Raw genomic sequence first — 12020 nt, 5'->3', positions numbered from 1 at the left:
CTAACAGCAAAGATGTACATTTTTGCATGTAAGACAAACAATTTTAACAAGTTAAGACAATGAATTCAAACTTGTGTCTCAACATGTACACGTTCGAACATGTCATGCTTTTAGATTTACCTATATATTGATAATTTCTTTAGATCAATGCAGCATTTCTTTATAGCACATTGTCTAACTAATAGAAACAAGAATAAAGACAAAGTATTACCCTTCTTATACATTAATTAATCTCAAATACCACTTGCACGTGTTGACAATTTAACTGAACTATTGCATCCATTGCAAATAGTTTAAATAGCTATATGGATATATTCTCCAATATCGTATGTTTTGTGAATATGGTTACTGATATGATGTCATTGATAAAGGGCATGGGTTCTAGCAGTTTTGAACCCACCCACAAGAAGTGGTGGAATATTTTTTGAATAGGTTACCTTTAACTTGTCATTCCTGCTCAGTGACTTCAGCAAAATGTCTGCAACTCTGCATAGCCTCAAGGAAAATGGCATTGTAATGTGTCTGCATGAACAATGTGCATGAAGGTATGCAAATACATAAGACACAAACTTGCAAACAAAATGCATTCAGACTGCAATGACTGGATGAACATTTTATGTCTTCCACAGAAGATATTTGATTTTCATTTTTAACATAATTTTGAAAACTTCAGTTATGAAGATATGAAGTTATATTTTTAAGAAAAACAATGCTTAGTACGGCATGGAAATAAGCACTTCCAGAATATTCAAATATAAATGCATTTTTTTTTATTTTACAAAGCATTATCATTCATGCAATAAACTATAAACTAAAATACCAAGATTGTTAAAATATAAAACCATTAAAAATGTGGAAATGTATGTCTACAGAAGAAAATATATAGTAAAATCAATAGCCCTCCATCCATGTTTTTCATTTTCCCAGTATCAGTTTTTGGTTAAGTGCAGAAAACAACAACAACAAAAGAATTATACATATCTCCCAATATTTCAACAATTTTACCATTTAAAGTTTTACTGACAGCTGACAGGTGTAAAAATTTTGTAAATAACATACAAAAAATACAAGTTACCAACCATGCTAAATTGAGTATTTCCTCAGCACTAAATGCATTTCTTCTTGGATGAGCAAGACATATTCGCTGCCTAATCTACACTAAATGTACATCTGTCTATGTTTGTACTGTAATGTTGTATGCAACAGGTCCTTTCAGGGTGAAGCCCAGGTAAAAAGTGACATTCTCATTGTTGTGGGGTACTGAGGATGTCTTCAGAGCTGGGATATGAAATTTCATTCCTTTGGGACCCTCCAGAAATACCTTCTCATCCTCCGTCCAGCCTGTGACACATTTCAGCAATTTAGACATTTCTGGCATTTTCCATACTTCTCCACTAAACCATTTCAGGCGTTTTTCTGAAACTGAGAGCACTTTTGTTATTGTTTCAAACTTACTCTTGTGGACAAACTTTTCAAACCCAGTCCCATTGCTCAGGAAGAAATGAGTGTAGATCCTCTTTTTCCTTGGAGGGATGTCTTTCAATTTCTTGTCATAGAGTCTCTGGAGGTGTTCAACAGCAAAGAGCACAGTTTCATACTTATGTTCTTTCTCTGCTTCTGTGTCATGCTCTTCTGGCCAGAAAAGTAAGACAAGTAAGAAAAGAGCACTAGGTAAGCATCTTGGTTTCTCTTTAGGAAATTGGTTACTCAGCCTTTGTAGATCCTGAAATGCAGCCAGCTTGGGAGAATTAGTTGAGAAGCAACTTAGGGCAAAGTGTGATGCTATGTAGTTCACAAGGTCTGCTTGTGGCATTTTCGCCCTCATTGGATTGCTTGGGTAAAGTGAAATAATATTCTCCAGAACCATGACAGGGTTACCATCTTTCTGGTTAGTTAGGAGGGAAAAAATAGTTGTAATGTTCCCCCCACCATAGTAATAAATCATCATGCGTTTCATGAGAGGACTTAACTTCTCTGGGTTTTGATCTTTATTTTGAGAAGCACCACTAAAGTATTTACCATAAGCTGAAGACTTATTCACCAGCCAGTGCATGGGGTGCTTTATGGTCCTCTCAACAGTCTCAGATGTCTTCTCCTCATCTGTGTTCAGGTCCGTCTGGAAGTAACTCAAGTCTACTGAAATCCATTCCAGTGCCTCCAGCATTAGTTTTTGGATGTTTTTCAATCTATAATGAAAATGTTCCCACGGTTTTTCTATCTGAACAGGTATATAATCTGTATCTAGGAGGTATCTAATGAATTCGGAATGCTTTTTTCTTGAGAACACGTGAAGAGTGGACATTAGCTTTAGCAGTGCACATCCTACTTCTACTATTCCAACAAGGCCAGCATTGTTCATGGTCTCATTTTCCTGCATTGCTGCATTCTTACATTCCTGAAAACATTCAATGGCTTTTAGTGCCATTTCCAAAGCATCTACTGTGTTTTCGGGTGTTTTTTGATCCTGGTCCATAGCTTTGCATTTTGCTGCAAACCACTCCCTGTACACTTGACCTTTTGTATCAAGAAAGTAGGAATTGTTTGGCCTTTTTGCTACTGCAGTTTTTGCCCACTGTTCTGCTTCTTCAAATCTGTCATGTTTGTAATTGAGTCGAGCCAGTTGTTGAGCAAAAAATGCATCCTCATTAAAACGCTTGTAAGCTGCCTTGAGAAGCTCAATAGCTTTATCTGGACACTCTTTCTCTCTTACATGCTCTATTAGCGGGGAGAAAAAGGTGTCCAGTTTATCACCTTTGCTGATCCTGCTGCGTGTCATGAACAGATCCCGCAAGAATTTAATGTACTGATCTTTACCAAACCTGTGCTCAAACAACACGTCATTGTTGAGAAGATCTAAAGCAAGATCACTTTGTTGTTGCTTATCACCCAGTTGTTGAAGAAGCTCTTTGGCAACCAGTGGATGAATGATTCTGATCGAGTTAATGTAGGTGTTTTCATCTCTCAAGTGTATTAAGACCAATCTAGCTTGCTCACTTAGAGAAGTCTCAAAAGCATATTGTCTAAATCTATCCAAATGAAAGGAAAGAGCCAGGAGAGCTTCACAATGTGACTGAGAGATGAATGAGTTCTGCACGTAAGTGTTGAGCAATGACACATACAGGACAAGCTTAGTAACAACAGAGTCAGGATTAATGCCTTGCAGTAAATGCTTGACAAACTGCTTCACATATTCAGCAATTTTGTGGCTCTCAAATTCCTCGCTCATCAGGACAAATGTTAGAATGAATTCTGGATTGAACTGTTTTTCAAGGCTTTGTCTTTTTTTGGAAAACTGCTTTTTTTCTGTCTCTGATAGCTTATGAGTAATAGAAACATTCTGTTGAACAGATTCCTTGCACATTTTCTCTGGATTGTGAGATCTCCTACAACTCAGCAGGATGAAGCAGAGAGTGCCACGGGCTATTTTCTTTGTATTGATGGCGACTTCCAATTCATATTTGACATCTTCTAAATACTCTTTATCACAGTCTTCAAACAGTAGGAGCACAGGGAGGCATTTTTGAGGATCTTTTTCTTCATATTCTCGCAGCCAGATGGCATCTTCTGAAACAACTGTTGCTGAGTATGAAGGTTTTACAACTGCACACCTTAGATCTCTTCGGTTGTTCCACAGTATCTGCCTTGCCACTGTACTACCACCACTGCCCGGATGATGGTATATGTTGATGCAGCTGATGGGTGCACGATCCAAACTCCAACAAAGACAGTCCTTCACCAGACTGTTGACTTCACTGTAAGCATCTCTTTGAATAACCTCCCCGACAATTTTTTTATCTGCAAGCCAGAGATTCATCCAAGTTACTTTTCCTCCATGGTAAAACTGCTGCTCAATTGTCTCTTTTTCAGATTCAATGAGATCGGGACTGGTTTCTTCACAGTGGTTTAGACTCAGAATCTCTAAAGAACATCTCATTTCCTCATCTCGAGTATCAAGAAAACACTCTCCTTTGACATGAATTGGTAATCGTTTGGTGACCTGTGTAGTGGTAGGCTGGACCTGTTGGAGAGTTGCATTTATTTGACTTATTGTCATCCCAACAACACTTGAACTATTAACTGTTTCCCTGTCACAGGATCCTAGAGCAAAGCGCTGCCATTCCTTGAAATTCTCCTCTGATTCTGCAAGGCAGATAATGTCTTCATGTCCTTCCATGTCAGTGATGAACTCATAGAATGTGTTTAGGAATGGTGTGTCAGCAGGGGAGGTAAGGAGGAAAATCACTTGAAAGGTTCCTTTGGGTAAGATATCTTTGCAAATAAGTGACACACAATCTTTTAGGAGGGTTCTTTTTGTTTTAACCCAGGTCTTCTCATCACAGGGAGGTTCGTTGCCTTTGAAATCATTCCGTCCATTGCAAAATATCCAACTGATTTGATCAAACAAACGTAGATGACTCTCAAATTCTCGGATGCTCAAGCCACTAGGAATTTTGTAGTTCTGCATGAAATGCCGGTTCACTGCATGGTGCTTACTGTATTCATGGCATAGCCCTGACACATTGGAATCTGGATCAAAATCAAACATGCAGAAGATGTTCATGTTCAGCAAAAAATCTATGCTTTGCAGATCCTTCTCCGGAAATCGATTGGTAACCAGTATGTGCCATTTTTCCTTGTCCATTATTTTCTTTCCACCTGTTATGAGCATGATAAGCTTTTTTCCCAGGTTCTGGCACAGTTCTGGTGCTGTGAAATTAAGCTTTTTCTCTGCCTCTTCTCTCCGAGCATCCCTAAAACTGATGCGTTGGTAGAACTCACTGAGGTCTGCCACTGGTTCGGTTTTTGAACCCACTCTGCGATAAGCAGTTTTCTTCTCAAACTGAACTTTGTTTGCCTTCTCATTGAAATTTGGCAAGCTAACAGAGAACACCTTATTACTGACTATGCTCAATGTGGGCTTAATATCAACCTCCACAATGCAGAGTTCCTCTGTGCTGTTTGAACAGACTACTTGAACAAACTGAGGTTCACCAATACATAATCTTACTAGTTCGCTATCAGAGCTGGAGAAACTCCTCTCTATGTAATCTAATGCATCACAGTATACATCTTTTTCCTTAACAGGAATACCAATGATTTCACCATGTACATAACCAGTGTCACCTCTACTGTCCATGACACCAAAATGTATTGTGCCATTTGTACGAACATTCATACATCCTGTAGCAAATTTCAGCACTTCCTTTGCAAACTTGGCCTGTAGTCGTTGATGGTCAAGTGTTGAAGCAATGGCAAATGACTTATACTCATGACATGGACTAATAAAATCAACAACCCCCGATTCTGGTAGGAATACACTGTTTTTAACATATGTAAAATCAACACCTTTTGTATCAAAAGGTCGTAGTTTTGAATCTTTCTTTGTTGTTATCTCAGAATCTTCTTTTTGCTCTTCCCTCATATCGGCTCGTGTGTCAACACGTTTAATTGCACTTGCTTCATTGTAATTTTTTCCAGTGGTTTGTTTGTGTAAATGTTTGCCACTGCCTTTTTGTGAATTTACTAACTCATCTCTTTTTTTGATTATCAAAAGTGCCGGCCCAGATTTTAGTCCAATCTTTTTTTCCAGATATTCTTCTGAAATTTCACAAAGAATCCGGCCATCTACTTCCTCTTCATGAAGTTTTTTGATGTATGTTTCTTTAACTCCTATTGATGTTAACCAGTTGCTCACCATAGACTCAGTCCATGTCTCCAGTGGAGGATCCTCTGGCTTTTCTGCAAACCAAAAATAGTTTAAAGTGAGATAAGTTTATTTAAACAACTTTAAAACAAAGACTGTACTTAAAAACACATTATACTTGCCCATTGTTTAATGGCTTCTAGTGATAATTCACAGTTCAAAGACAGACACCCATAACATGGCAGACCTTGAAATAGGAAATTACATTGTTATGCCCTTCAACAATACAAAATCTGCATTTTGCACAGAAAAATAGGATTAATTAAATTAAAGAAATGCACAGTAAAAGGTGTAAACACAGAATCTTGTTTTTATTTATTTAACTGTTTAGTGTAAAATGCATCACATCTGCAAAGCAACGCAATACTTTTTTTTTGCAAAAACAGATAAATTTTTCTTAAAATTTAGAGGTTTGGTGCAAGTGAGTAGTAAACAAATAATTAAACAAACAATATGTGTAAACACCTTTCATTATGTCTTTTCAGATTTGTTTAACTGCTCAGAAAAACTGAAAAAAAGAAGAATCTAAAACCAGTGAACGTATCTCCAATCCATAGCCAAATATACAATCGCTTGTGTCAAAAATATTAGAGTGCTATTCAAATGAAAAGCTGGCCCAATTCACATCCATTGAAATTGCTTCACTGTAACCCACATTTTGCTTTTTCAAGAAAATTATATATATATATATATATATATATATATATATATTTTTTTTTTACAACTGTTAGGATAGACCAGAGAGCGCTGTAACGTGGTCAGTTTGACAAGTCAGAAAAGAGCTGTGGTGATCATCTTATCATATTTTTGAGCTTACAGGAGAAGTGGAATGTGACTGTGAGCATAAATATGGATTTTATGACCAAAAAGCTCATTTTCAGGAAAGAAAGAAAGAAAAAAAATCTTTTTTTTTCTTTCCCCCTAGCAATCATTGTAAAAACAAATAATTGTTTATTGACTTACATAACCTAAAATTGCCATTTCTTAAGTTTAATTTAATTGTATGCATTCATGCAAACTTTAAACCAACATGCTAAAACAGTTAGCTATGTTATGACTGACTGGAGTGGGGACTGTTGGGTTAGTTAATAAAACATTTTTAAAACAAACCCCTTATGATGAGTCTAGTGAGTCCAGTTACCTATCATATTATCTGTCGGTGTAAAGTCATGCAATTTTTTTGTTCTACATTAAAGGATTTATGTGGTAAATGTGTGATTGATGATTGGGGTGTGGTTTCGCACACTGAATGATAAGCAGCATTATAATACATTATAATTGTACCAAATCCTTAGTGATGTAATAATGTACATAAAAGTCTGTAAGATTGTACATTTAACATTCTAATCTACATTTTAATATTAGAAACAGAGCTAAATTTATTAGTTATATATATTAGATATATTGTGTAGCCTATTTTTTTAGCTATGACTTCGGATAATTGATTTTAAAGATCATGGTGGTTCTCCCACGATTCTGAAAACAAAAACATTAGACAACCAAACAAAATAATAGGCTAATTTACTTAAGGTTTTTATTACATTTTATAATGTTATATATGAGTCTAAATGTCTAAAGTGTTACAAATGAGTTTATTTAAAAATATGTATTCGTTTAAATGGATTTATATATATATATATATATAAAAAAAATAGCTTGAAACGATTGAAGACCTGTTTTGTCCAGAGTTTTTGGACGAATCCCTTGAAATAAGGAATCAGACATACATTTGAATTGCCAATACAGCTGACTGGGCCAGGCCAATACAATGTAACATACAGTCTTTATTTAATTCCAAAGGTCAGTTCATTTTTTATCACAGCTGTGCTGCCACAACATCATAACTGGACTATAATCTTTTATCCCAAAAACTATGAATACGATTGCATGCATTTGAATCTAGATTGCGTCATACAAGGTACCAGACCAGACCAGTTGTGAGTTAGGTTGTAACAACAGAACTTTTTGCATTTGACATTAACTTACATAATCTGTGATTGTTTAGTACATGGCCTGTAGACAGGGTTTGAAAATTAGTGAGGTCTGGGGTGGGGTTAAGAATTGTGCTATAATAACTACTACAAATATATTTTAGTATACACAAAAAAAAAAAATTATCTGTTTTGCTCAGAGGCAAAAACACAATTGTTGTGTAACACAAAGTCATTGTTGTGTAAAGCATCAAACAGGAATTACAAAAAGCAATGTTTTTCTTTTTAAAATAAAATTTATTACATATACTCTTTTGGACCATGTGAGTAAATGATGACAGAATTGTCATTTTTGGTTGGGTGAACTACAACTTTAATAATTTATTTGAATTATTATTACTACGGTAATATAAAATTATATTTTACCACAGCTGTTTCCTCCAGCAAAAAAAAAAAAAAAAAAATGAAGCACATTTGAATGCATACCTTATAAAATGATCACGTTACCATTTCACATTTTCATCTGAAAATGTAACTTTTAATATAATGCATATTCCAGTATAATTTGGCTTATTCAGTACTCAAATGCTATTATCATTATTAGGCTATTATTATTATTATACCCTCACTGTGGGCTGAGCCCCCCTAAATTGAAAATCCTAGAATCACCCCTTCTGTCAGTGCCGGTGTCCTGACATTTTTTTCGGTGTTGTGCCGAATTCGATGCAGAGTTACCAGATATTGCTCTAAATACAAACAAACAAACAAATTATAAATAAATAAATATTAAATATTTCAAATATTTTGCCAATAAGATAAGAAATATATATATATATATATTAGGGGTGTAACGGTTCACAAAATTCACAGTTCGGTTCGATACGATACACTGATGTCACGGTTCGGTTCGGTACGTTTTAGATACAGCAAAATGTAAAAACATCTCAACTTTTCAGAATGCCCGAGCGCTTTGGAAAAGAGGAGAAAGACGCGCCTAGCGTTTTCCACGCGTTTTTAGGCACGATATGTGAACGGCCCCCAAGGTGCTCGCCTCACTCAGCACGCGCTGAAGGCTCGTTGCAAAATGTCTAATGCATTTAACAGACCAGAAATAGAAGATCCTCCAATAACCAACAGGTTGGTGTTTGGGTGCACTTCACTCGTGAACGAGTCAGTCTATTGTTCGTTATCTGGCTCGGCTTGGTGTTCATCACAGCAGTTCAGTCAATGTACTGTTTGAGTACATGAATTACTCCGGGATATTGGTTTGTTTGAACTCAGAGGGAGTGTCAGCCACATTAAAAAAGTTAACAGCTTAAGTCATTTGTGGATTAATGCGTATTAGAGATGCGAACCGTTTAAAATTATTCAGTTCGATTTGGTGAACTGAATGATTCGTTCGCGAACCCGGAAATCCAGCTGCTTTGATTTGAACTCTCTCTCACACAGACACAGAAGAGAAGACAATGCTGAATAAAGTCGTTGTTTTTGCTATTTTTGGACCAAAATGTTTTTTTTGAAGCTTCCAAAAATTCCAACGGACCCTCTGATGTCACATGGACTACTTTGATGATGTTTTTCTTACCTTTCTGGACATGGACAGTATACCGTACACACAGCTTCAATGGAGGGACTGAGAGCTCTCAGGCTAAATCTAAAATATCTTAAACTGTGTTCCGAAGATAAAAGGAGGCCTTACATGTTTGGAACAGCATAAGGGTGAGTTATTAATGACATAATTTTCATTTTTGGGTGAACTAACCCTTTAAAGGGAATCCAAAGTGCACCCAAACACCAGACCTGTTGGTTATTGGAGGATCTTCTATTTCTGGTCTGTTAAACGCATTGGCCATTTTGCAACGAGCCTTCAGCGCGTACTGAGTAGCTTAACATAAACATATAAGTTGGTGTTTTTTTCTTCTTCGGGGGTGTCAGGGGCGTTGCCTGTTACGTCGTTTGGGTTATTGGGCTACCTTGTTGAACGCATATCATTATATTTCTCTATTTTTTTTCAAAAATTATTAATTAGTCCAACGAACCGTTCGGTATACATAATGCGTACCGCGTACCGAACCGAAAGCCTCGTACCGAACGGTTCAATACGAATACGCGTATCGTTACACCCCTAATATATATATATATATATATATATATATATATATATATATATATATATATATATAAAATATATATATTAAATATTTCTTATCTTATTGGCATATATATATATATATATATATATATATATATATATATATATATATATATATTATTTAGTTCAAATAAATCAGAACGAATATTATTTTTGAACGTACAATTTACCGAGGTCGGTTTTACTTGTAACGTTAGTAGACATGCGGTTACCGTTTATCAAAATTTGAGAGATCAAGCGTTACTTCATACCCCGATGCTATCCAATCAATAAAATGAAGAAACTACTCCCGATGCTTCCCTCCCTTAGGGCAAAACGTGCCCCGTTCTTCAGTGAAAAAATAAATCTTGGTTATTCTAAAGATGTTCTCGGATTACAAACAAACAAACAATTTACCGTGAACGTTGGTTTTTCCAGCAACTGATCAGGTTCATCCGCCCATCTATAAAAGAAGAATCTTCCAAAGGGACCAAACAGTAAAACAATGTGTAAAAACCAGTGAAAATCAAATATATCATGAACAATTGTTAGTTTATAAGTGTATCACAAGCCCTTTATACAGCGTCGCAGTGTGTCGTACCTCTATGCTCCTCTATCGCTTCTCACTGCAGCAGATATCCGGCCTTAAGTTTCGATTTCATGGAGATGAAAGTGACGCGGTGTATTCAATAAACAACGAATGACAGCGAACAAATTATAAGTCAGACCACATTATATTATTGTAGCTAGTCGGTAAAAAATAGTTATTATGGACTTTTATTGCCATTTTTGCTTTTATTTGTGGTGACATGTTACAGTAAAGTATGGACAAAGAGAAGGGGAAACGTGGCTCTGAGACATGATCTCGGTTGGAGATACATCATACAATTATAAGATAGTTCATGAATAATAATGAATTCTGATATTAACAGATTATCTAATTTAATAAATGTATTAATGTGCACGAGCCCAGTTTAGATACAGTGTGGAGAGACTGGTTCCTGGTTCCCATAGTTACCTGATCTTTTCTGTAAGGAAAACAAAGAGAAAGAGATTTGGCTATTTTTAGAGATTAAACAAAGGCAAAAATATTTTTTTCGAAAAAAATAAATAAAGTAAATTGATAATATTGTCTTCCTCATACTAGGATATATACACTAAAAAATAACTTGTAGGATTTAAATTTACAATTACATTTTACAAAAAAAAAGTTAATAATTATATAGAATTTCACATATAGATTTAATCTATATGTTAATTAAGTACAAGGAAAATAAATAATTTTAGCTTGGCCAATAAAAGTAATGTTTCCTTAGTTAAAGCTAACTTTGATTTTACTTAATATACCACCCAACTAAACCATGCTTTTACAGTGTATGTTATTTAAAAACATCTTAGCAATTAATGTGATAAATATAATGTATATACTATATCACATGATTAATAATGTGGCCTTCCCCGAACTTATTCATTTTTTTTATGCACCAGTGCATGATGGAAGCACCAGTTTCCGAAAAAGTATAGTACTTAATTTTATAACATTTATATTTATGCTTTAACTTTATGCTTTAAACTAAAAGTTTTATTAACTTAAATTAAGTATCAATATAGAATTTACTTCTTTTTTTTTGCCTAAACTTACTTTTTGATATAGAAATTCCATTAGTTTTTCTTTAGCATTTACTTTGCCATAGAATCATTTTATCAGTATAAGACTAAATTTGTATTGTTCATCAAACACAATTTTTGCTGTTGAAACATCTAAAATATGAATTATGAATTAAAGCACACCAGAATATTAATGCTGTGGTCCACCTGCATCTGATCAGTTTAAAAACCTTTTAATTTTTTCAGGTTTCATGTTTTGTGCTAATCATCATGCTAACAATGAAGCAAAACAAACGTACACCTTTTTGAGGTGCATGTTAAAGGAGCATATATATATATATATATATATATATATATAAGAAAAAAAAATATATATAAGAAAAAAATAAATACACACTCATTGTCACCAATGTTATGGCAAAACAAGTAGGCCTAACCTTTTTCTTTATCTAATCTTCATTCCACATGTTTGACATTCTATTTTACAGTAGTGAGATGAGATGGTGTATGCTTATGCATTTTCCCAGAGATTAGATGATAAAAAAAATAATAGGGTGGTAGTTAGTAGTTACTGTTTTCACTAAGTATTAAAAAAGCGTTTATATTAAGTTCAAATAGTGATAGATGCTTTTCTCACAAAGACTAA

The 12020-nt window shown here is 34.9% G+C and overlaps 1 protein-coding gene across 5 annotated transcripts; it reads right to left on the bottom strand.

Annotated features, from left to right (window-relative positions):
• Positions 1 to 741: 741 nt before the first annotated feature.
• Positions 742 to 10410, bottom strand: samd9l (sterile alpha motif domain containing 9 like). 5 transcript variants are annotated; one of them, XM_052552503.1, is made up of 5 exons: positions 10368 to 10410; positions 10184 to 10244; positions 5827 to 5891; positions 1456 to 5739; positions 742 to 1341 (listed from the first exon to the last, which is right to left on the bottom strand). In XM_052552503.1, the coding sequence occupies exons 3-5, from the start codon at positions 5828 to 5830 to the stop codon at positions 1175 to 1177; spliced, it is 4455 nt and encodes a 1484-aa protein (XP_052408463.1). In that variant the 5' UTR covers positions 5831 to 5891; positions 10184 to 10244; positions 10368 to 10410; the 3' UTR covers positions 742 to 1174. The 5 variants fall into 5 exon arrangements, with proteins under 5 accessions (XP_052408463.1, XP_052408458.1, XP_052408459.1 ...); XM_052552498.1 differs by having other exon boundaries at positions 742 to 5739; XM_052552499.1 differs by lacking the exon at positions 10368 to 10410 and adding an exon at positions 8259 to 8381 and having other exon boundaries at positions 742 to 5739; positions 10184 to 10361.
• Positions 10411 to 12020: the final 1610 nt, after the last annotated feature.

The sequence above is a fragment of the Carassius gibelio genome, chromosome B3 (assembly GCF_023724105.1).
Source record: "Carassius gibelio isolate Cgi1373 ecotype wild population from Czech Republic chromosome B3, carGib1.2-hapl.c, whole genome shotgun sequence".
NCBI lineage: Eukaryota > Metazoa > Chordata > Actinopteri > Cypriniformes > Cyprinidae > Carassius > Carassius gibelio.
The sequence above is the reverse complement of the archived record's forward strand: the minus strand, read 5'-3'. Positions and strand labels throughout refer to the sequence as shown.